Source organism: Podarcis pityusensis (genome assembly GCF_964106645.2).
Source record: "Podarcis pityusensis genome assembly, chromosome: 3".
In the NCBI taxonomy this organism is placed as follows: Eukaryota; Metazoa; Chordata; class Lepidosauria; order Squamata; family Lacertidae; genus Podarcis; species Podarcis pityusensis.
The window spans coordinates 5,866,111-5,892,704 of NC_138026.1; the positions used below are offsets into that span (position 1 = coordinate 5,866,111).

The window sequence follows — 26,594 nt, forward strand, 5'->3', positions numbered from 1 at the left end:
CTCTTCATCTTTCGTTTCCCATTCTAGCAACAGTTTATACATTATGTTTTAGTAGCGTAGAAACCACTATGGTTTTTAAAAATGCAAAGAAGTTGCACGCACAATGATATTAGCCATCATGGAACAGATAGTGAGGGTGACACTTGAATATATTGCTTTATAAAATATGACTGTGGAATCCTGATCAGATCACTGGTGATGGTGGTGATCAGCAGCTTGAGAACAACGGGGTATGAGGGGAATGAGATAGCTTATTGGTGCTATTCCTGATTCATTGATAATGAATGCTGATAATGGCCAAATATCAGTATTCACTCCAAAGTGAGTCCTAAGGAACCCAATCCTTCTATACCAAAAACAAAATGAGTTACTGCATCCAGGTCAGTAGTGAATGAGATCTTTCAAACAGAATAATAATTTTTTTTGAGGCTGCAGTCCATCTAGTTAATAATAATAATAATAATAATAATTATTATTATTATTTATTATTTATACCCCACCCATTGGCTGGGCTTCCCCAGCCACTCTGGGCGGCTTGCAACAAAGGATTAAAATACAGTAATCCATCAAACATTAAAAGCTTCCCTAAACAGGGCTGCCTTCAGATGTCTTCAAAGTCTGGTAGTTGTTGTTCTCTTTGACATCTGGTGGGAGGGCATTCCACAGGGTGGGAGCCACTACAGAGAAGGCCCTCCGCCTGGTTCCCTGTAACTTGGCTTCTCGCAATGAGGGAACCGCCAGAAAGCCCTTGGTGGTGGACCTCAGTGTCCGGGCAGAACGATGGGGATGGAGACGCTCCTTCAGGTATACTGGACCGAGGCCATTTAGGGCTTTAAAGGTCAGCACCAACACTTTGAATTATGCTCGGAAACGTTACCAAGGAGTGGACCATTTAACACAGTGGAACTTACTTCAGAGTGCACACCCATAGGATTGTGCTGCAAAACTGTGTGCCCCCCCCCCACCCAGCTACTCAAGCTATTCAAATGAATCACATAATTTTTATTCGTATGTCCTTAGTGCCGTGAGAATATAATTATGTGTGCCTTTCCATTTTCCTGAATGTATGGAGAAATCCATTTGGACAAGGAAAATCATCACCTCCTTGATGTATCTCTTTCTCTCTTTCATGCCTTACCAGCCTTCCAGCTGGCAAGCTAACCCCTTCAGAGTCAACTGCCAATGCTGATTCATGAGACTGTCCAAAAACGCTATTTAATGTGGTTCCATAGGAGTGCTTTGCGTCTAAGTCACTGAACACGCATTTCCTGTCATGCGAGGTCAGCTCAGTATGAGGCAGGGCTCTTGCCAATACCTTATGCCAAGGATTATATAGGTATAATCCGTTGGGCAGAGACCCAAAATGTTTCAGCCCAACTCAAAAGTAGGTAGACTCTATTTGCTTTACTGCAAGGGTGTGTAGTTTTTGGCGCACTGCTGCCTTTCCATAAATCCATGCTATTTCGCAACTTCAGAAAACACCATCTGAATGATGACTTTTCCCTCAAGGCCTTTTCACCTTTTACCATGCCAGGAAGCATAGCATGGGAGTGTGGCAGCAATACAAGACTGGCTACAGCAGCAGTCCATTTTGTTGGCCGATGACCGATGAGAATTCTAGTTTCTATGGTGAAAAATACAAGTGAAGGGAAAATCCAGGCAGGTGAAGAAAACAGATCAGATAGATATTGTTTCTATAAGTGAAAAAACAGGTGTCTTGAAAATAGTTGATACACTTAGAATTGTACTTTCTGTCCATTAAAAAGACCTTTGTGGGCTCCACATTCTTCCTGGGCAGTCCTCTCCCTCTGATGTCCTGATTTTTGCCTCAAAAAAGTAGCAAGTCAAACGTATTTAGCTGTGTTGTTCTCTGAAAGCAGTTCCCTCAACATAATCTTGTCAATATGCCAAATTCCCCAAATATCAAAGGGTGTTTTGTTGTTGTTTACCTATAAGTAATGTTTCTACCACTGTTGTTCCTTATTCTTCTTGGTAAGCTCAAGGCCAGACTACTGAAATGTGCTGGCATGAACATCTCATTGTTAAGATTCCTGCTCCGCGATTGCAGTCATGGGATTGTTGTCTATCACATGATGGTGTATGTTTTGACTACACAGAGTGGGAAGTGACGGAGACAGGATGTTTGTGTTGCTGTGTTCCGTGAAATGGGACTATTGTCCTTTGTCCTTTCTCTTTGCTGTCTGATGAGAAAGAGGAAGGAGCTAAGTCAGAATGCTCCACGTGTGTTTATATGTAAATGAAGTAGATTAGCCAAAATGCTGAGCTACTGAGTTCTGTCACGCAAAGTGCGAAGACACTGTGGATCTCTAAGTGTGCCGATGTTGGCATCGGTCGCTGTGATGTTCAGGCAGAAGAAAGCTTTTGAAGCTCCCAAACTATCAACCAGGAGGGAGAGAACATGCCAGTTGGGCATTTTTCTCTGTCAGGGTCCAACTCGAGAGTAGGACGGATCCTGACACTCATGAGCTGGTCCAGGACATGGCTCCATTTTCTCTGATGATGGGTGCATTTTCAAAAAGAGCCAGCATGGTATAGTGTTGGTGTGTGGAACCACTGGCCCTCTAGAAGTTGCTGAACCACAACTCCCATCCGCCGCTGCAAGCATGAACAATGTCTGGGAATGATGGGAGTTGTAGTTCAGCAACATCTAGAGGTCCAAATGTTCCCCACACCTGGCACAATGGTTAGAGTGCTGGTCTAGGACTAGGGTGACCCTCATGCAAATATCCACTTAGCCATGAAACACACTGGGTGACCTTGTTCCAGTCACACACTAAGACCAACCTACCTCCCAGATCGTGAGAACAAAATGGAGAATATTGTGCTTGCTGCTTTCAGTTCCATGGACAAAAATAGGGATTTAAATATAAGCATCACCACTACATGCCCCGTGGAGATCCTTAAGGTCCACAAATAACAACACTTTGGAGGTCCTGAGCCGCAAGGAGATTAGATTGGTCCCAACTAGGGCCAGGGCCTTTTCAGTACTGGCCCCGACTTGGTGAGACGCTCTGTCACAAGAGACCAGGGCCCTGCGGGACTTGACATCTTTCCGCAGGGCCTGCAAGACAGAGCTGTTCTGCCTGGCCTTTGGTTTGGACTCAGTCTAGCGGGTTTTCCGTCTTGCGAGGCATTCGTCTTGCGGGGCACCACTGTACTAAAATGAGGCTGCATTTTAAATTGTATTTTAACCCGTATTTTAATTAACTTTTTTTCCTATTACGTTTTATTGTAATTTTATTGGTGTTAGCTGGCCTGAGCCCGGTTCTGGCCGGGGAGGGCGAGGTATAAATAAAATTACTACTACTACTACTACTACTACTACTACAAGTACAGTGGTGCCTTGCAAGACGAAATTAATCCGTTCCGCGAGTGTCTTTGTCTAGCGGTTTTTTCGTCTTGCGAAGCAACCCTATTAGCGGCTTAACGGATTAGTGCTATTAGCGGTTTAGCGGCTATTAAAGGCTTATCGGCTTAGCGGATTAGCTGCTAAAAGGCTATTAAAGGCTTAGCGGCTTAGATAAAGGGGGGGGGGGAGCGGAAAAAAAATCTCAAGACTCGCAAGACATTTTCGTCTTGCAAAGCAAGCCCATAGGGAAATTCGTCCTGCAAAGCAACTCAAAAACGGAAAACCCTTTCATCTAGCGGGTTTTCCGTCTTGCGAGGCATTCGTCTTGCGGGGCACCACTGTACTACTACATTTCATTTGTTCTTTAGCAATTTCAGATCTTGCCATGACTGAATAATAAAAAGGGAGGAGCCAAGACTGAACTCTGTCCATCTCCTGCTCCCCACACAATAAAAAAAATTCACACGCATTATGGACCTATGACTATTTTGCACCTTTTCCTAGAGAGGTAAAGTGTGTTTTGATTGTGCTGGGTTTTCCCACCAAGTATCATCAGGAGCCAGTGTGGTGTAGTGGTTAAGAGCGGTAGTCTCCTAATCTGGGGAACCGGGTTCGCGTCTCCGCTCCTCCACATGCAGCTGCTGGGTGACCTTGGGCCAGTCACACTTCTTTGAAGTCTCTCAGCCCCACTCACCTCACAGAGTGTTTGTTGTGGGGGAGGAAGGGAAAGGAGAATGTTAGCCGCTTTGAGACTCCTTAAAGGGAGTGAAAGGCGGGATATCAAATCCAAACTCTTCTTCTTCTTCTTCTTCTCTAATGGCAGGCACCTTTGAAGTTAGATGGCTTCATGATATCTGTCGTGAAAACCCAGTATGTCCAGAAATGGCAACGAGACAATAGAAATGAGAGTGTATTCTTCATGAAATGCTGCCTCTGTCGTAGCACATTGTCTGTCTCCAGTTTATGTCAAATTAGTCTGGTGTAAGTTATTTATCTGGGCCATAACATAAGCCCTGAGTAATTAAACGCAGATGGCATTGCAAACTACTCTGGGCCCACAACAATGAAACAAATCTAATCCTTTGTGAGTTTACTTTGAATCCTGTTCTCATACATCCTATCACTGATAAGCCACTTATTATAACCAGTGATTCTTCCATTGGCTCCAAATCTGGGAGCAAAACCAACGCGGAAGAGGGCAAATGGGCAGCATGCTACCATAAGACAAGCACCTCACTACTCTTCAGAAGTAAGCCTAGTTACTTACCAGCTTTCATTTTATCTCCTGTGGGAGCACATGGAGCCACTGGTAGCCTTGCAATCCAATTTCCACATGGGACTTGTTGGACTACAGTGCCCATAATCCTTGTCAATAATAATAATAATAATAATAATAATAATAATAATAATAATAATAATATCTTTATTGTCATTGCCCCCCCTTCGGGGACAACGAAATTACTTGACTGCTCCATAAAAACACTAATTAAACAATACAGTATAATGCAGCAAGGGAGATTAGATGACTTTCAAAGTCCGGGCTTCCCATTCAGGGCCGAGATCGCTCTGGAGAAGAAGCTGTTCTTAAGACGGCTCGTTCTTGTCTTCATCGTCCTGTATCTCCGTCCCGACGGCAAGAGCTCGAAGAGACAGTGACCAGGATGCGATGGATCTTTTACTATGTCCAGTGCCTTCCTATGGCACCTTGTGGCATAAATCTGCTCTAAGGTGGAGAGTGGGTAGCCAACAATGCTCTCTGCTGCCTTAACAACCCTGCACAACCCCATCCTGTCCTGGGTAGTACAGCTTCCGTACCACACACATAAGCCATAAGTAAGCACGCTCTCAATGGCACAGTGATAGAAGGCAAGCAGCAGTTTCTGCGGAAGATGGTTTTTCCTTAGTATTCTCAAAAAGTACAGTCTCTGCTGCGCCTTCTTCACAAGCCCCCTTGTGTTGACACTCCAGGACAGATCCTCTTGTAATTCAATGCCCAAAAATCTGAACGTTGTTACCCTCTCCACACAGACCCCATCAATCAAAAGTGGCTGGACGTTGCTCTTCTGTCTCCATGCTAACTGGGGATGATGGGATCTGTAGTCCTACAACTAGCAGAAGGCAGCACATCGGCTACTGCTGGATTATGTGAAGCCCTTACAAAGCTTCAGCCAGATGTGTGTAGGTTTTGTCTGTGTATAGGTTACTTACATCTTTGTTGACTCCACAAAGCACAAAGTATGTTGTTCCTGAGGCTCAAGATGCAGCGTGCTGGTGTGAACCAGTGGTGCCTCATAAGTTATGAGGTGGGACCTGGTGGGATGTAAAGCTGGAAAAAGCTCACAAGCCAAGCAGGAAATAGATTGAGGTCATTGTTCTCAAATCTTGCAGAATGAGTCTACCTGAAGCCCGTGCTGCTGGCCACCTCTATATTTTCAAGCTTGTGTCTGTGAGCAATCTGGGTACTTTTGGATACCAAACATGTGCCTCTGTAGCCAAACAGAAATATGTTGTTGTTTAAAAAATCAAATTTGCTGTGATAAGTTTCTTCTTAATCTCATTACTGCAAGTATGAGCCTCACCTTTTAGGGGTTTTCTGTTTATAAATCAAGTATATGGCTCAGCTTGAATTACTATTTATGTTTCATTTCTTTCTGTTTTTCTCTTTAGTCATTTGTTTTATATTTTCTCTGGACGAAGCTCTCCATTTTATATAAGATTCCTCCCCAGTTGTTGTTGTAGTTACTATTATCATTGTCTTGACTCATTCAAAAGCTCTGTCCTAGTGCACATAAACCTCATGTCACTTAAAGCTGATGGAATAATATTACAGTGGTACCTGTTGTTATTTTTGTTTTTCTGCACCGGCACCTCTGGGTGAAGGGTGGGATGCAAATGCTTTAAATAATAAATAAATGAGAAATAATCTTGCATATCAGAAAGCTGGTTTCTCCGTTAGCTTTTCTGTGCCTGCTGAAGGCACTCCTCTTCCAATAAGTCTTCTAAAATCCTTTATCCAAGTTGGTGTCTGTCCTGGATCTGAATTGATTTTTTTATCTGCACTTTTTAAAACTCTTTTTATGTATATTGGGGTTTTTGTGTTGTTGTTTTTTTTAAAGTTTTTAAATTCAGTTGTTTTCAACTGTTTTTATGTGTGTAGCTATTTTATATATGTCATGAGACTATAAATCGCTTCAAAATGCCTTGTGTGAAGCGATTCTTTAATGAAGAAAATACGTTGCAATATCCTGGCATATACCCTGAGAAAGGTGTTGATGTGAAAGGGGGTTGCCTTTGCTCTGAGGCCTGAATTTGAAAATAGGTTGGGTTAACTGAATTATCTCTAGATACATTGGTGGGGGAGACTGCTAACCCATTCTCCAATGTAAATTATGTTGGTTTTGATGGGTTTCATCATATTCAACTAATTCTGTTTTTCTGTGATTTAAATTGCTTAATTTTGCATCTGTTAATGTAACTCAAGATCATCTGCTATCTAAGCACTGTTCACCTCTGCTTTTATAGTGGTCACTATAATCCTCAGCAGTGTTAGCACCTAGCTAATTTACTCCCCTATTTTGTTTTTAATACATCGGGCATTTCATTTACTTTTGTTGTTGTATTTCATTTTATTGTTTACAGCTCACTGCTCCAGATTATCAAGGTCATTTTGAATTTTAATCTTGCCTTCTGTGCTTGTTGCTGGCACATTTAATGAATACATCCTCAGCTCTTTTACCAAAGCCATGAATGTCTGGACTCAGTTACAGACTGCTGTGGAATGTCGCCTTGTTGCTTGATGATGATGAATTAATTGTCCACGGATTGGGAGCGGATCTCCAAGAACTTCTCTTGTGTACTTAGTTTATTCATTGCCTGAACAGCAAAGTGTCCATGAACCAATGGAGGGGGGGGGGCAAACTGCAAACCCAGTAAAACCAGACTCAGCCAAGAGAGCCTAAGTAAACTGCAATACACTCTATGTGCGGCTTCCCCTGTGCTTGATCCAATTGCTGACACCTGCTCTCGGAGATCTGCCCTGGCTTCCCACTTCATGAGTTCATCCTCCAACACATGGAGAGTGATGAAAATGGCGAGGAGGGGGGCTAGTGCTAGCGCGCTCACCCCTACAGCACTCCCAGAGTCAGAATAGCTGAAAAGGGAATCTGTCCTTTACCTTGTGTGTGGTGGAAATGCTTTGGACACCCGTTCATTGCGTTGGAAAGCATCTATTTTCAAAACAGAGAAGCGCTGTTCAAGTGCTAAGGCCTTCATCTTTCACCAGGGTACCAGAGGCTACGTTTAGATTTCCTGAAAGTTATGTGTGTGCCTGTCTGCCTGTACACATACTACACATATGTGCACAAACATGTCATCCTCAACTGTAAATGAAAAAAAAACCATTTTCATAGATATAAAATATGTAATTAAAATGATGAATTAATATAAGATAGAATATTAGCCTTTTGACATCTTAATCTGAGCCGGAGAGAGCAAAGGAGTGCAATCTGAGCTGCTCAATTAAATTTATAAATTCCTCCCCACCCCATTGTTATGAATAAATAGAAAGATTCTGTAGCAGTCTGTAGAATTATTAATTGCAATGAGTGTGGAAAGTGCATGCACCGTATCGTGAAATGGAGTATCATTGTTAGTGACTATATTTCTTGGTAATTAAGGCCCAGACTAATGATGCAAGTTTTTTCCAGCATGATTTTCATCTGATTATGAGGCTGCTTCATTAAGAGCACTCAGACTAACGAGCTGTAGCTGTAATAAAGTAATTTTCTGTCTTGTGCTCTGATTGATAAAGAGTTTCTATAGCTAAAAGGAATTGAAAATATAATTATAATTAGAAATGGTTGAATAAAGTTATTACAGGATTGCTGAAGGGTAGTGCAATTGACACTGTAATTTTTGGGGGGCTATGTGGGAGGGGGGACGTGTGCATCTTAAAATTAGACTGTATAAAGTGTGGGGAGGGGAGGGGAGGAAGCAAGCCATGTCTCCTTACAGACGGGCACTTGAATGTTGCTTGTATTAAAGGAGCACAGAGATGAAAGTAAAGCGAGCCTTGCCCACATTGTTTCAAACCCGAAAAACACATGCAAGATGAATGCCGCTGCTTTGCTTTCCAGCATTCCTGTCAAGTGAAGTAAAGCTTATGAAAATACTTTTTGCTCCATTTATAACAATTTTCATGCTGCCATATGTGGTGCAAGGGGGTGGGGGAGAGAATCTTAAAACCAGTGTCCCTTTAATATACACAATATCATTTTGAACTTTTCCCAGAGTCCTTCCCCAAATATATATAGATATATATTATATATGTATAATTAAGTTAAGTTGTGGGTTTTCTCTTTCATGCTTAGCCTGATATCAAAATACAACTCGGCTGCCTGGAAGATCCTCTCTTTCTCTCGGAGGGGAAGCTAATCAACTTTTTATGCTCGAAACCTTATTGCTTTTTATGATGCTCACATTTAGAAACAGTCCAAATCGCATTAGATCAATCCTTTGAGCATAAGTCACAGGATAGGGATGCTTTAGTGATATAAATGCCTATAATAGAGGTTTTACTTAGAATTAAGCAGAGGCATTTGGGTACTCCAAAGTTGTTTCCCTTATTTAATCCTGGTTCTTTTGTATCAGTATAATTCCCCCTGTGAGGAACACAGTTATGCTTTAAAGCTTACCGTTATGGACATTTGGTTATGTAAAAGCTGTCCCACAAAAGCTCTGAGGAATTAGATTGCATTGGCAGGAATCTAATGGTAGATCATCGAGATGTATATTTATGCTAATTTCCTGGAAGATGGCATTTTGCATCGATTGTTCAGCCTCGTAATGCATTTGGGAAGATTTTTTTTTCCAGAATTCTTAAAAAATCATTCCTTGCACATTATATGGTGATAAAAATGTGTTATTGGAATACCATTAGAGGTGTGGGGGGGGGAGAGCAGATTTTTATTGGTTGTTCATTGAAAATGTTAGCTGTGATTAGTTACATAATCCTACATTAACCTGTAAATTAAAATTCCTTGGTGCAATTTGATGGCTGATTTAATTTTGTCTTTCTTTGTTTGCCTCAGGCTAATTCCATTATGAATTCTTTATACAGCCTTTTCCCTCAATGATTAGCAGCTTCTACTCAAGTCCTGATTGCTATTGTACACTTAGCACTACATAAAGCTGGGGATTAATATTCCCCTGAAGAATTGTTGCTATGGATCTGCTCTATTCCTTCTAAGAGATGTTTCTGCAGCTTCAATTGTCCATAAATTATGATCTCTAGTGAATTATCAGTGGGAGTGAACTAAGCTTAACAAGCAGAAGAGAGCACTCTAGTTCTGAGAGAGAGAGAGAGAGAGAGAGAGAGAGAGAGAGAGAGGGATTCTCAATTATTAATTGCCAGGTTTTATAATACAGAAGGAATGATATTTCACTGTATCCATCCTTCATGCAGGAATGCAAGAAATCAGGTTGAGCCAGAGGCCTAAAACATGGATGGCTTAGAGGCCATCAGAAAAGGGAGGGGAAATGGTTTTGTCCTAAGACAGGAGATGAGACTCAAAGTATAATGCTGTGCTTTGTTGTCTTATCTTTGTACCAGAGCTTCCCCAAGACATTTTGACACCTGAGGTAAACCACAAAATGGCATCCTCCCTCCCCACCAGGGAAGAAGGGGTGAGTGAAGATCTCCATCAGGAACAGGGGGTGGGTGGGAATAAAGATCTGCATTGGGATCAGCTCCCCCTGTGGATCCTGCTGCCTGGCAACCGCCTCCCCCTGTCTCATTGGTGGGCTGGCTCTGTTTTGTACTTGTGGCAGATGCTTCAGTCATGGTAAGATGCTTCAGTCTGTCATCATGATAGTAGTTTGGTTCAACAGCTTAATAACCAATCTAGGACATAGGTGCTGGGGTTACAAAGTCCCTCACATTTTGAGAGTTAAAGCAAGTATCCCAGATTCAGTTGATTGACAGATAGTTCTTGATTTGCCTCACCTTTTAAGGAAAGGGTTTAAATTGTGCATCTGCTCCTGTTCCTGCTCTACATGCCTTGCTCCTGTGCCTTTAATAGAAGCTTTTCTTGATTTGGAAGACAAAGCTGTAGGGAAACCTTTAGTTACTCTGTTTATTTCTGTCAGGCTGTTGTTAGAAGCACAGGAGGTAGTAAAAGGAACAGAAGAGAAAAGCAATATAGGCCCACTTAGTTTTAAAATAATGCTCCTCTTAAACCACACACCATTTCTTTTCCATTTGCATGGTATGCAGGCCTGTTTTAAGACATCTGAGAATATGCCTGGTGACCCAGATCTTCTCTGGCTATCTTGGCTTTCAGAAGAAGGGAGTTGTCCAGCTGACGTGGTGGTTGCTCACAGTGGCATAGCGTGGGCTGCCAGTGCTCGGGGCTGTAGCACACAAGAGGCTGAAAGGCAACTTCATATATGAAAATGCTTTTACATGAAGCTTGATGGGTTCCATCTACTTCGATATAGAAGAAGACAGGGATGAAATGCTGTGGAACCAGAGCTGGTTAGAAAACTTTGTAACAGAAAGGTGAAGGCTGGCTGCTGCTGATAGGCAAGTTTAGCGTGGCAACCTATTTAATGAAGCCAGGGAGACAAGTCATGATATGAGTAGAATAAGGTAAGATTGGAATCTGGGCAGGGAGTTATAGCGATGAACAGTGCAATCCTAGCTATACTTACTCAGAAGTGTGTTATTGAATTCAGTGAGGCTTATTCACAGGTGAATGAGGTTAGGATTGCAGTCTTAAACTGGTTTAAATATGGAAGGCTAGAGAGCAATGCTTGCTGTATCACAAATACACAGAATAACTAGTAGACCACCCGAAGTGGAAAGAAAGAAATACATTTAAGTACATTTAAGAAATACATTTAAATTGCTTCACATCCATAATCCTAGTGATCTTTACAACAGCACTGTGAGATAGACTATTATTGCTATCCCAATATTGCATTGGGTTGGGGTTTGAGGCTGAGAGAACAGCGGCTTATTGAGATAGCTCTTGTCTGAAGACATTTGAAAGGGATGGAGCAGTCTGGGCAAGATTTACATTGGTGATTTCTCCCCACCACACACGTGCGTCATTGCTGGTTCCCAGCAACAATGGGCCCTAACAATGTCATGTGTGCCGTGGGCGGGCACCACGGTCAGCGATGATGACGATGGCTCTGGCAATTACAGTGGCCTTTGAAAGTCCAGGAACTGCATCTCTTGTGAAACCTTCCCCATTTTTTATGTTCTATGATATTATAGGGCTGCTTTGACAAGTGCAGCAGAGGTACGGTGTTTACCCAGAAAGCCAGGAGTAATGCATGCTACCACAGCAGATTTTTAGAGGATCAAGCTTGTAATTCTCTTGTGCCAGGTCACAGAACTACCTTCTTTTTAGATCTCCTCCTCTCTATTCATGAACACAGTTTACTTTGGAAGGTACTTGATATTCTGACCTAGTTATAACACACCAGAAAGGTTATTGTTTTATTCATACGGATTTAAATATAGCAAGGTACTTAAGCATGTTCTTGCATTTATGATTATGATTCCTTTCGAGCACTTTATTGAACTGGTGTTCGCAGTGTGGTCCTGCGAACTGTGTTTTGATATTGACCCAAATGCTTCAAGAGTTAGAGAGAGATGTGAGGTTAAGGATTTGGGGTTGTTTATTTTGCACTTCTCCTCCTCATCATCAAACCAGTACTAATGGAGATATACTAACAGGCTTTTCCCACTGAACTCTGCTTTGTGCTACTGCTGTGTCAAAAATCCTGCACTTGATTTTCTTCAGCATTGTTGTAATTTTTGACCAGCATGGAAGAAATGTGATGTGCTCCATCAAATTCAGCTGCAAATCTCTCTGAACTAAGCCAGAGGAAAATAAGCCCATTCTGTGAGAGAAGAGAAGCAGAAAAGGTGGTTGGGGTTGTATATCCATGTTGGATGCCCCAGCCCAGTATACCTGAAGGAGCGTCTCCACCCCCATCGCTCAGCCCGGACACAGAGGTCCAGCTCCGAGGGCCTTTTGATGCTTCCCTCACTGCGAGAAGCGAAATTACAGGGAACCAGGCAGAGGGCCTTCTTGGTAGTGGCTCCCGCCCTGTGAAACACCCTCCCATCAGATGTCAAGGAAATAAACAACTATCTGACTTTTAGAAGACATCTGAAGGCATGTTTAGGGACATTTTTAATGTCTGATGTTTTGTTGCATTTTTAATATTTTGTTGGAAGCTGCCCAGAGTGGCTGGGGAATAAATAATAAATTGTAATTATTATAATTATTATAATTCTTGACAACTTCAGGATATGAAGATCACGTAAACATAAGAAAGTCTTGGCAAAGCTGGGATATCTCCCTGGCTGAACATCTTTGGGCATATATGCATTTTAATTGATTGGAATAATAATAATAATAATAATAATAATAATAATAATAAATTTATTATTTATACCCCGCCCATCTGGCTGGGCTTCCCCGGCCACTCTGGGTGGCTTCCAAAAGAATATTAAAATACTATAATACATCAAACATTAAAAGCTTCCCGAAACAGGGCTGCCTTCAGATGTCTCCTAAAGATTATATAATTACTCATCTCCTTGACATCTGATGGGAGGGCATTCCACAGGGTGGGCACCACTGCCAAGAAGGCTCTCTGCCCATGGTACACTCTGGGTGGCTTCCAGCATATATAAAAACATAGTAAAACATTAAACCTTAAAAAGCTTCCCTATACAGGGCTGCCTTCAGATGTCTCCTAAAGATTATATAATTACTCATCTCCTTGACATCTGATGGGAGGGCATTCCACAGGGTGGGCACCACTGCCAAGAAGGCTCTCTGCCTGGTCCCTGTCCTTCTCGCAGTGTGGGAACCACCAGAAAGCCCTTGGTGCTGGATCTCAGTATCCAGGCTGAATGGTGGAGGTGGAGACGCTCCTTCAGGTATACTGGGCCGAAGCCATTTAGGGATTTAAAGATCAACACCAACACTTTGAATTGTGCTTGGAAACGTGGAAGTCACACTTTGTAGACTTTTGCTTCTCAGGGTCATCTATGCGTACAAAAGTGCACATGAGCAATGTATTGTGTACGGCAAAGATCTGGAAACAGCCAAAGTTCTGGCTTCTTCAAGTGGCAGAATCCTGCCTTACAACTTCAGTATAAGCTCTCCTATATACTTCCTGAAGTGTTGTTTAGTCGTTTAGTTGTGTCCGACTCCTCATGACCCCATGGACCAGAGCACGCCAAGCCCTCCTTTCTTCCACTGCCTCCCGCAGTTTGGTCAGACTCATGTTTGTAGCTTCAAGAACACTGTCCAACCATCTCATCCTCTGTCATCCCCTTCTCCTTGGGCCCTCCATCTTTCCCAACATCAGGGTCTTTTCCAGGGAGTCTTCTCTTCTCATGAGGTGGCCAAAGTACTGGAGCCTCAGCTTCAGGATCTGTCCTTCCAGTGAAGGGTAGACAAATGCTAAATGTATACATTGATCCATGTCTAAGCAACCCAATGCCTCTACCAGCTAAATGTATATGATTCTGGAGCTCAGGAGGGCTTATTAAATTCATTTTTAAATTAGACATATTATTTTAAATATGTCTAACACGTTTGTGAGTGTCTGGTGCCCCTGTCAACTCAGTAGGACTAACTTCTGCGTAAGCCTGCTTAATACTGCCTTGTAAGGATGTTACCTTCTTTCATCAGGTGCTTTACAGTGGTACCTCGGGTTACAGATGCTTCAGGTTACAGACGCTTCAGGTTACAGACTCCGCTAACCCAGAAATAGTACCTCAGGTTAAGAACTTTGCTTCAGGATGAGAACAGAAATTGCGCGGCAGCAGGAGACCCCATTAGCTAAAGTGGTACCTCAGGTTAAGAACAGTTTCAGGTTAAGAATGGACCTCCAGAATGAATTAAGTTCTTAACCCGAGGTACCACTGCATTGTAAAAAGCAATGTTGCTTGTGCAACTGAAGTGCACATGTCACCCAGTTGCAAGAAAACCACTTTTTAAAAAGGAGACCTTCTGCAGTTAGTGGACTTCCAGCCCAGTTTCCTAAGATAAACCAAAGATTAACAGGAAGACATAGAAACTACTGTAAACTAATCAAGATGGGAGCCCTGCTCTGGGAAGGTTTGTGACCAAAAAGGCAGAGGGTTGGCGTCTGCTCCTTGTTGGGCTGGGGTGGGTGGGCACAACATTTCAAAGCCTTGGGGTCCTGCACCTTCCCCTTCCCCACCCCCAATCAGAACTACACCCTCCTCCAAAAAGTAAACCCAGCAGGCACATGAGGACAGGCCAGCTTGTCTTTCAAAATCTACAGGATCTTAATTTGTCCTCTTAATTTGCCCCCGCCCTTTTTTCTTTTTGCCCAATCAGTTTATGCTTTCATTTCCCAAAATGCTTTTGGGTCAATAGAAATGCTGCTGCAACCCACAGTCCTCTGCTTCTGATAGTGTGGTCTACCATTTTGTACACTGGTGATTTGTCCAGTTCTAAACCCAATAAAAGTATGTAGAACCAGAAAAAAAAAGATGTGTCAGTACAGTATAACCTCCTCATGAAAAAGGTTGAATGCTCAATAAGCAAGTTTTCTGCAGGAGCCTATATGGTGAAGGCAACAGAAGAAGGCACAAGTTCATCTGGTGATACAGTTTTATGCTTTGTTTCCTTTGAAGTCTTAGTCTCCAGCTGCATTAAGGAGTTTGTGATCTCTAAGTTAAATTCCTGGCACACAGGGAAAAGCAGAGGCATATTCTGTGTTCACAGCATTTCCCTGCAGTGTAGGTAGAGACCTTTCACCTTCCAGAGGTAGACACTCTCACCTTCTGGGCAGGCTTTTAGCTCCACAGAGATAGTTTCCTTCCCCTCTTCTCCTTCCTGCCTTCATTTTTTTACCCTGTCAATTCTTTATGAAGCAGCAAGTCCTCAGAGTCACTCCCTGAAAATTCCTAGTCGAGCTCTTAAAAATATTTAAGCAATAAGGCACAACAGGCTGTGAATTTCTGAGCAATTATTGCACACCTCAAGTGACAGCAAAGGGAGGACAATGGCCTTTAAGCAGCCATAAATGTACAGGACCCCCAAGAAGGGAGCAGGTTTCAGTGCAGCTATTGAGAAATGAATGCATAGGAGGGCATAAAGAAGGGTTGTGGAGAGACACAATTGCAAGGAAGTCTATGTTTACTGAGTATTATGGTAGTAAATCTATCACTGACAGCTCATAATAAAGTTTCATGTGTGTTTTATAAGCATCAGGAAATATTTCAGATGGATGTTTGTTTGATTAATAAACGGAAGGTGCTTTCTTCCAGGGATCAGCTGTTACTAAACATCAAATAGGCTTTATGGCACCCAAACCTAAAACTGTTCAGCGCAGCTATGCTCAAGGTGACATTGTCTGCAGGTGTTACGTGCACGACAGTTTGGAATAAAACATCACATAGTTTGATGGCTCAGCTGTGAGTTGTTCATTACTGCCAACTCTGGATAGCACTAATCCTTTACTCAGAAGTAAGTCCCACTGAGTTGGATGGGAGGTAATTTCCTAAGTTTGTTTAGGATTGCAGCCATAATTTTATAACAGGATAGCCTCTGCTCGTTTTCTTTCTTGCCCACTTCTTACCAATGTTAAGGATGGAAGGATCTGTCAATTTTGGTTCTCTCTGTTTCTTATTTTTCTAATCTTACATTTAGTTCTCCAGGTTTCTGTAGAAATTTATGAATATATAGAATATATCTCTAAATCACCTGCCTGCCTTCCACCCTCCCGTTCCCTTCCTGGTCTTGTTGTCTTCCCTTTCTCTTTGGCAATGAGCAAGACTCCAGAGGTGCTGTTCAGCGAGCAGGGAAAGTGGAACTGGAACGTGTTCAAGAAGGACACTGACAAACTGGAACGTGTCCAGAGGAGGGCAACCAAAATGGTCAAAGGCCTGGAAACGATGCCTTATGAGGAACGGCTAAGGGAGCTGGGCATGTTTAGCCTGGAGAAGAGGAGGTTAAGGGGTGATATGATAGCCATGTTCAAATATATAAAAGGATGTCACATAGAGGAGGGAGAAAGGTTGTTTTCTGCTGCTCCAGAGAAGCGGACACGGAGCAATGGATCCAAACTACAAGAAAGAAGATTCCACCTAAACATTAGGAAGAACTTCCTGACAGTAAGAGCTGTTTGACAGTGGAATTTGCTGCCAAGGAGTGTGGTGGAGTCTCCTTCTTTGGAGGTCTTTAAGCAGAGGCTTGACAACCATATGTCAGGAGTGCTCTGATGGTGTTTCCTGCTTGGCAGGGGGTTGGACTCGATGGCCCTTGTGGTCTCTTCCAACTCTATGATTCTATGATTCTATGAAAGTGAGGGGGAAGCAATCGGATCCGAGGAGGAGCAGGCAAAAGTGCTTTGGCTCATAGCTTAAGTGGGTGATTTTCAAAATCCAGCCTGAATCTCTGTGTTGCTACTGCACACTTCCCTTGTTGAGCTGGAAACCACGTGAGTGGGCTCTTTGGATGGTTTATTGCTCTTTTATAAACACTGTGATTAAAATGCTGCATCGAACCCCTTGCCTCCTTATCATCCTTAGTGTGCACTATTGAACTCTTAGCCTCAGCTGGAGCTCAGATGAACAAGATAAAGTTAATTGGGCTCTGATAAGTAATAAGGAGGCCTTGTGCCTCTCAGTCAGAGGATCTTTGGCCGCCATGAGTGGATGATAATGAAGGCTGCTCCAAATGGCATTGTCATTTTTCAGTCCGCTCTCGAGCAACGTGAAAAGGGATATTGCTGGCTGGCAAACAATATCCCTCTAATCTGGGTAATGTGTCTCTAAGCCATGGCCCTGTGCGCTCTTCACGGCTCCTTTCTTCCTGGCATAACTTCACACTTCCCCACTGCTTCTAATGCTGCCGAAACTGTTTATATCATAATAAAATATAATTTTCTTCATGTGTTAAACATGACTCTCTTTCTCAATCCATCAGGGTTAAAGCTCCCCGTGCGCAACAGAGTCTTAGGCAGTGTCTGTTCTTGCTGCTCTTTCTTTCACGGGGGCTCTTGGCGTTTCTCTCCCCCCCAAGCCTACACCAGAGCCATTCATATTGCTTTGGAGAAATGGTATTTGTAGATTAGCAGTTTGGTGCTTCAGTTATTTATTTGTGCTACTTAACAGGCTGGTGGCAAAGGGGAGTGGGAAGAAACAACAATGTGAAAGTAATGCATAGCATTCAGTTGTGCTTTAGACTGCAATTGGCTGCCCACTTGCCTAGAAATAAGCCCCACTGAAGCGAACTTCTAAGTAAACAAGGCACATCATTGTACACTTAAGAGTGTTTAAAGTGCTCCAGTAACAGGCAGTATTGTGGAGTGGAGGCACTTATCCCAGCAGGCGAATTGCTGCTGCTTACTGGGAGGGGAAGGGGAAGAGAGGTTGGTGATCTGCAAGCAGAGGCAAACATGTCTTCCTGCCAGCATGTTTGCACCATGCTGTCCTATTTGTGCCCTCTGCTGGGGGGCTACGTAAGTGCCTCTGCCCCACCATGTGATTTGCTCGACACTATCACAGTAATCCATACAACAGGGCTGGAAAACCTCAGGTGTGGGGCGCTGAATGCAGGCCTCTAAGTCCTCTCTAGCTGGCTCTAAGGATTATGTCAAAATCATGCCTCCTTGTCAGGTGTGATTGCAGGAGCAGGCCCTGTGACCAATAGGACTTTGCAGGCTGGGGCTTTCCTAAGTTTGTTCTGAAGAGGCAAGGTGCGGCCGCACACGTGAGGCTGATTGGTAACTCACAGCACCTGGTGGCAAGAGCTGGGAAGGGATATAAGGTCCGCATTTCCCTTCGGCTCTTTGCCACAGCAACACATTCCCTGCCTTGCTGCGTTTGACTCCTTGCTTCTTGATCCTCGGACCCTTGACTTCGTGACTCCTTGCTTCCTGATCCTTGGCTTCTTGACTCCTGGCTCTCTGACCCTCAGACTCTTGGTTTCCTGACCCCATTCCTGCTCCCACCCCGCCATCTTGCCCCTTGTCCTGACATCCCCTTCCGGGACTTTGATCACCCATGAACCGGACCGTGACACTCCTGCCCAGGTCACACCCTTTCACTGGTCCTGCCCTGCTCCAGGTCCTCCTCAAGAGTTTTTGCCTAGCTGGAATGTGTCCTTCAACTGTGATGTTGCCACTTGCTTGCGTGGATGAGAGGGGGAGGTGTGTGCATGAAGAAACTCTGAAGGAGATTGATTTATTGCTCAGATAAGCCTGGCGTCCGGCCCGCTTTCGCTGCGCAGTCTCTTGCCAGGCCTCTGCATTCCAAACTCCACATTCCGATGCTCTGAGCAAAAGCAGAGATCAGCAGCGGTAAGAGAAAACTGCAAAAACTCCAGTGCATTCTTCAGTGTGCTTAAATAAAGTCCACTCAGGATATTAGCAGCTAGAAGCAGTTTTATTTACAGCAGACTATCCATTATCTATCACAGCGAACAGCATCGTGAAAACACGTCCTGTCTCCTCAAAAGCGAAAGTAGAGAGAAACAAAGGCTGGAGGCTCTCGGAAATGACGAACCTCCCCCCTCCCAATAGTAGGCAGGGCGTACACTCTGAGCTGTTTAACCCTGTAAGCTCAGGTTCTCTTCACAGAAACCTCTGACTTTTGGGTAATAGGCCCATATTCCAGCCACAGAAAGGCAAGAGCCAATCTGTTCCTCCACCCACCTTTTATCTCCGCCCCCAGCATGCAGCCTCGGGAAAGTTGCCCATGAGGAACTGTCTCCCTCAAGCAGAAAAAAAAAATGTTCTCCACCCCTGCCTTACAACAACGTGTAAAGTAGGCCAGCATTATTAGAACTATTTGGGGGGTAATGTCTCCACCAAGACAGGGATCCCGTCTGCACTCTGCATTTAAAGCAGTATCATATCACTTCAAATAGTCATGACTTCTGTTGAGAAAGATGGAAACTGCAGTTTGTTCCGGGTGCTGAGAGTTGTTAAAGGTAAAGGTACCCCTGCCCGTACGGGCCAGTCTTGCCAGACTCTAGGGTTGTGCGCTCATCTCACTCTAGAGGCCGGGAGCCAGCGCTGTCCGCAGACACTTCCGGGTCACGTGGCCAGCGTGACGAAGCTGCTCCGGCGAACCGGCACCAGAGCAGCACACGGAACGCCGTTTACCTTCCCGCTGGTAAGCATCCCTATTTATCTACTTGCACCCAGGGGTGCTCTCGAACTGCTAGGTTGGCAGGCGCTGGGACCGAACGACGGGAGCGCACCCCGCCGCGGGGATTCGAACCGCCGACCATACGATCGGCAAGTCCTAGGCGCTGAGGTTTTACCCACAGCGCCACCCACGTCCACTGAGAGTTGTTAGGAGACCCCTATTCCCCTCACAGAACTAGAATTTCTCAGAGTGGTTTAACAGTCAATTCTTTCTGGGAATTGTAGCTCTGTGCGGGGAATGGGGGCTCCCTAACAACTCTCAGCACAAACTGCAGTTTCCAGGATATTTAAGAGAACCCACAGTCGTTTAAAGCGATATGATAAGGCTTTAAATAGGGTTTTCATACATCTGGGAAATGGGATGCAGGTGGCGCTGTGGGTTAAACCACAGAGCCTAGGACTTGCCGATCAGAAGGTCAGCGGTTCGAATCCCCACGACGGGGTGAGCTCCTGTTGCTCAGTCCCTGCTCCTGCCAACCTAGCAGTTCGAAAGCACATCAAAGCGCAAGTAGATAAATAGGTACCGCTCCGGCGGGAAGGTAAACGGCGTTTCCGTGCGCTGCTCTGGTTCACCAGAAGTGGCTTAGTCATGCAGGCCACATGACCCGGAAGCTGTAATAAAGCGAGATGAGCGCCGCAACCCCAGAGTTGGTCACGACTGGACCTAATAGTCAGGGGTCCCTTTACCTTTTTACATTTGGGAAAACCCAGGCATGTCCTCTTTTGGGGAGCCAACATGCTCATTCAGGCAGATTCTTACATTTTAAAGGAAATATCCGGGGGTGGGGGCCTTGGGCTGCTCTGCACGCCACAGCCGCTGCCAGCCCAAGCCTGGGGAAAGAGGTGTGTGCTGTGGCAGCGGCCCTGTGTGCCTCTTTCGCTGGCTCGGGCTGTCCTCTTTCTTTGCTCTTCAAGATACAGTATGGCAGCCCTACTTTAAAGGAATTGTGCAGATGGGGCCTCAGAGATAACTGCTTGTGACTTCACAGTTCAGTCTCTTAGCTGCTACACCAGCTCTCTCCTGTTGTCTCGTAGATTTTTACGGACTCCAGACTCACCCATTCAGCAAACATGGCATTAGCTCAGCAAGGAACTAAATCCCCAAAATGCAAAGCAAACATAGCCACTATTTAAACTGGACAACAAAGAGTCAACTCATTCATCCGATGAATCCATCAGGGGACCATTTTAGCCTGCTTTTGTAGCTAACCTCCTGACCAGAAGAAACAAAACACTTTAGAGTTAAAATCCAGTTATTGTGCCCGGCTGCTAAAAGTACTCGTTTGGGAAGGCAAACACTGTGCTGGAAAAAATAATGCTGAATGTGAGATGGTGGATTGTAAAGGGGAAAGGTTGCAAAAAGCTGATTTTTCCAGCTAGAATAGAGCTACTGGGAGGTGTATGTGTGATCACCTTCACAAATGTCTTGTACTTTATACCGTTTCACTTTTACTATGGGGAAGGGGCGTAGCGCAGTGATACATTGCTTTCTTTGAATGCAGAAGGTTCCAGGTTCGGCTCCCTTGAGAGCGGCTGCCTGCCAGTGTAGTAATAATAATAATAATAATAATAATTTTTATTTATACCCCGCCCTCCCCAGCCAAGGCTGGGCTCAGGGCGGCTAACAAGCAATAATAAAAACAAGTTGAATGAATACAACTTAAAAACAAGATTAAAATACAACAATTAAAATATTGAAACATTACAGTATTAAAATGCAGCCTCATCACAGGAGGAGAAAGGAAAAAGAAAAAAGAAAGAGGGGGAGGGAATCAAATTGGCTCCAAGCCAAAGGCCAGGTGGAACAACTCTGTCTTCCAGGCCCTGCGGAAAGAAATTAGATCCTGCAGGACCCTGGTCTCACAAGACAGAGCGTTCCACCAGGTCGGAGCCAGTGTTGAAAAGGCCCTGGCTCTGGTTGAAGCTAATCTAACTTCCTTAGGGCCCGGGACCACTAGGGTGTTGCTATTTATGGACCTTGAGGCTCTCCTTGGGGCATACCGGGAGAGGCGGTCCCATAGGTACGGGGGTCCTAGGCCGTGTAGACCATTCTGAGATTTGATATCCCGCTTTATCACTACCCTAAGGAGTCTCAAAGCGGCTAACATTCTCCTTTCCCTTCCTCCCCCACAACAAACACTCTGTGAGGTGAGTGGGGCTGAGAGACTTCAGAGAAGTGTGAGTAGCCCAAGGTCACCCAGCAGCTGCGTGTGGAGGAGCGGAGACGCGAACCCGGTTCCCCAGATTACGAGTCTACCGCTCTTAACCACTACACCACACTGATAGATGGACCAAGAGTCTGACTCAGCTTCCTTTGCTCCTTAAAGCCAGTATGGTAAATTTGGACTCACATATTTGGGAGAACTGTGCAAAAACAAAGCGAGCAAAGAAAAACAGCCTGCCTAAAGATGCTGAAGAAGTTTGAATCCTGCCTGATGTTCCTTTAATGCACATGACTGCCATGTATCCAAAGTTGTATATGCACAAGGGTCTACGATATGGACAGGACATGGTTTATCTCTGCCGATCATGGCATATGTATAATGTTGACATAACTGTGTCTTGAGATTCTCCATCTTGAGCCTAGTGTGACAGGAGTGCTGGCTGCACACATGTGAGTCCGGAAACAAGCTTGTAACAACATGTAGACTCACAGGTCCTGTACATGCAATCTGCACACCATCCACCACCTCCAGGTGGTACAGGTTCTGTACCTACATGGATCTTGAAGAGGCAACAGTTTTCGGTGGGTGGGTTTGTTTTCAAAAATTTGCCAAAATAATTTCCATATGACACTGAGGATCCGGCCCCCTCCCAGCCCCTGCCATTGGTTCTACTGCTGTGATAGTTGTAGCAGGACTGGGAACACAAAAGGGGCTGAGGGACTGTGTGGAACTGAATCGATGAATGCAGAGAAGATCAGTGTCGGAGGTGTGTGAAGAACAAAGCCTCAAAGAAAGGGATGATGGTCAAGGCAGTTCATAAAGGGGGAGAACGAAAAAGTATGCTACTGTATAAAATGTCAGTATTGTATCATTCAAATGTTATCCCCTAACCTTCTCTGTGATTGGTATTTCAACTTCTACTTCTGCAGGTTTTCACTTGGCAGGGTATAATGAAAGTCAGCCCTGCAGAAACCCCTTTTAGGCCATGGGACATGCAGTGGTTCCTGCATTAAGAGTGTGTCATCCTGTCTTCATTCTTTAAACAAAAGGCACGGAGAAAGCCTTTGCAGGCACATATTTCTGTAGCGAGCAAAACACAAATGCAATTGCTTCTCAGGCTCCTTCTGAGCTGCTCACATGATGATGATGACATTTAAGTGTATTATGCTGTTTGTGGGAAATGTTCATGTGGTTGTTTATCTTCTTGGAAATGACTTTGAGATGTGTCTGTGTGCCTCCCGTTGCTCGTCTCCCCCATTAGCCATTAGTACATTGGTGCTACTGAAACGATGGCCCATTATGAAACCCTTTTCAGCTGATGTGCGTGTATTTAGGTCTTTGTATATTCATCTTACCTCTATTCCTCTTTCACCTGCCTCCTCTATGAATGCTCTTAAAAGAAACTAGCTGTATCCTCCTTAGTGTGCACTGCATGTCCTTAGCTTCTCTTTTCAGAAAGCTGGAAACCCCACTCGAGAGCCTCTGGAAACCTGTTCATGGTCTACTCCTGGGTCCGCCTCAAACATTTTAGAGCCCTTCTTGCAGAATATTGCTTTGTATGCAGCCATATGGAGGTGAATCCCCCAATCTGGTGCAAGCATATTGACAGGTACAGCTTCTCGCTGGCAAGTTTGTGCTGACAGAATTGTAAATAAATAAATAAAAAGGCTTTAAAGGTTTTAAAAAGGCACAGCACTTTGCAAGTGCTGATTATCAGCTAATTGCCAGGGATTGCAAAACACTGTTCCTTGAGAATCATAGAATTGTAGAGTTGGAAGGGACCCTGAGGATCATCTAGTCCAGCCCGCTGCAATGCAGGAATATGCCTTTGCTGGCATGGTTTGATTTCAAACCAGGTTCAAAAAAATGATCTGCTTAACCCTTTCTCCCGTGGCTGTTTTTCTGCTCAGAGTTACCCTTCAGCCTGGATTTTGCGTTTCCTCTGTTGTTGTTGTTGTTTAGTCGTTTAGTCGTGTCCGACTCTTCGTGACCCCCTGGACCAGAGCACGCCAGGCACTCCTGTCTTCCACTGCCTCCCGCAGTTTGGTCAAACTCATGTTTGTAGCTTCAAGAGCACTGTCCAACCATCTCGTCCTCTGCCGTCCCCTTCTCCTTGTGCCCTCCATCTTTCCCAACATCAGGGTCTTTTCCAGGGAGTCTTCTCTTCTCATGAGGTGGCCAAAGTATTGGAGCCTCAGTTTCAGGATCTGTTCTTCTAGTGAGCACTCCAAGTTGATTTCCTTAAGAATGGATAGGTTTGATCTTCTTGCAGTCCATGGGACTCTCAAGAGTCTCCTCCAGCACCAGAATTCAAAAGCATCCATTCTTCGGCGATCAGCCTTCTTTATGGTCCAGCTCTCACTTTCATACATCACTACTGGGAAAACCATAGCTTTTACTATACAAGCCTTTTTTTGGCAAGGTGATGTCTCTCTTTCCTCTGTAGGATGTCCCTTTCCCCACCCAGATTTCATACCCCCCAAAATTTATCCGATGAAAAGAGGGATGTTCTATTCCACTCTGGGAGGCTTCTAACATATAGAAAAACATAATAAAACATGAAACGTTAAAAAAACTTCCCTATACATGGCTGGCTTCAGATGTCTTCTAAAGGCTGTATAGTTACTTATCTCCGTGACCAGGGGTCATATAACCCCATGCCCTCCAACATTTCTCTAATGAGAATAGGGACGTGGGTGGCGCTGTGGTCTAAACCACTGAGCCTAGGGCTTGCTGATCGAAAGGATGGCGGTTCGAATCCCCATGATGGGGTGAGCTCCCATTGCTCGGTCCCTGCTTCTGCCAACCTAGCAGTTTGAAAGCACGCCAGCGTGCAAGTAGATAAATAGGTACCACTCTGGCGGGAAGGTAAACGGCATTTCCGTGCGCTGCTCTGGTTCACCAGAAGTGGTTTAGTCATGCTGGCCACATGACCCGGAAAAACTTTCTGCGGACAAACGCCGGCTCCCTCGGCCTGTAAATCGAGATGAGTGCCGCAACCCCAGAGTTGTTCACGACTGGACTTAAATATCAGGGGTCCTTTACCTTTTAAGGAAAAGCTGGACATTCTGGAATCAAATCGGAAACCGGGATGGCTTCTGTAAATCTGGGGCTGCCCCTGGAAAACAGGGAAACTCAAAGAGCCTGTGATTTGGGGTGAAAAGCAGTATGTTTGAGTCTGAACATCAAAAAAGGAAAGGGTTTAGGAGTCAAATGTTGCTCTCGGCTGAAGTTTGCTTTTTGCTAAGAAAGAAAGACCACGAAAAACAGACGTGCCGCTGAATAGTAATAGTAATAATAGTAATTGTAATAGTAATTTATTATTTGTACCCCTCCCACCTGGCTGGGTTTCCCCAGCCACTCTGGGTGGCTTCCAACAAAGATTAAAAATACATTAAAATGTCACACAATCAAAACTTCCCTGAACAGGGCTGCCTTCAGATGTCTTCTAAATGTCAGATAGTTGTTTATCTCTTTGACATCTGATGGGAGGGCGTTCCACAGGGCGGGTGCTACTACTGAGAGGGCCCTCTGCCTGGTTCCCTGTAACTTAGCTTCTCGCAGTGAGGGAACTGCCAGAAGGCCCTTGGTGCTGGATCTCAGTGTCCGGGCTGAACAATGGGGGTGGAGATGCTCCTTCAGGTATACTGGGCCGAGGCCGTTTAGGGCTTTAAAGGTCAACACTTTGAATTGTGCTCAGAAACATACTGGAATGTAATGTGCCACTTGGTCCTCACTGTCTTAAATTTAAATCTGCTGAAGTGAAAAACATATTGTTGCTGGGAATAGACAACAACATTGGTATCTCCTGCTTCCAAGAACTGGACCACCTGTTTGGCATGGCTGTCAAGGTCAGATGATGACATGATTGAGGAGCAGCTGCTCACCTTTCCTGCAGGAGCATAAAGTGATGTGTCATGCAGAACTCCACACTGGGGCCCATAGAAATGAAAGGCTGCCCCCTTTTTCTGGAGGAATAATTGTTCAAACTGTGTGTGTGTGTGGGGGGGGGATACATGTCCAGACCCTGAATCCCAGGAAGGTGGCTACCATTCAGGCAACTGTTACACCTGGGCAAGAGGCACCTGGGTGAGCTTTAAGTTCAGCCAGGCTACCTCCCATCTTACTCTGAAGGAGGTGAAGTGTGATTCTTGTCTTCTGCAGCCCTTCCATACCTAATAACAGCTCAGCCCCCCCCCCATGACCAACTCATTTATTATTATTTAGCTCACAAGATTTACTTTATTTTCCTGTGTATAAGACTAGGCTTTTCCCCTAAAAAAGAATGTCAAAAATTATGGGGCATCTTATACAAGGATACATTTCCCCCCATTTTCTTAAATCCGAGTCCCCCAAAATAGGGGGCGTCTTATACATGGGGGTGTCTTATAGACGGGAAAATAGGGCATATACCGCTTGATTGCAATGAAAGTTCAAATCGTTTTACAGAAAGAATAACATAAATAACAGTATCAAGCCCAACTAGTTAAAACTTTCAAAAATAATTAAAATCAAAGAGAGAGACATAAATTGTGTTGTTTCCCCTTTTCTTTTTTTCCGTCTCTCAGGGGATTGGGGTGAGAGAGGTTTGGTTTGCATTTTAACGAGAAGTTCCCTATTCAGCTGTTTCAAAATTCACACTTCTCCCAGATTTGCTCACCAGCCTGCTGCTCTGGAATCACAGAAAAGTTGTGTACAAAAATGCACATGTGAGAGGAAAGTGTGCCTAAAAATGTGTACTATACTGTACATCAGTGAAAATAACATAAACAGAAGCAAAAATTGCCTGAGGAAAACAATGTGTATTAGGCAAATTGCACACAAAAAATGTGTATATT

At 44.3% G+C, this 26,594-nt stretch overlaps 1 protein-coding gene across 1 annotated transcript in view; it reads left to right on the forward strand.

Moving 5' to 3' along the window:
• LOC308473637 (uncharacterized protein) overlaps positions 1 to 15,053 on the forward strand; it is a 178,742-nt gene extending 163,689 nt beyond the window's left edge. Inside the window, exons 5-6 of the mRNA XM_080999441.1 lie at positions 9,981 to 10,054; positions 14,991 to 15,053. Of these exons, the coding sequence (XP_080855567.1) occupies positions 9,981 to 10,054; positions 14,991 to 15,005 (89 nt within the window). The 3' untranslated portion in view covers positions 15,006 to 15,053. The remainder of the gene's footprint in view (positions 1 to 9,980; positions 10,055 to 14,990) is intronic.
• The last annotated feature ends 11,541 nt before the right edge of the window (positions 15,054 to 26,594 follow it).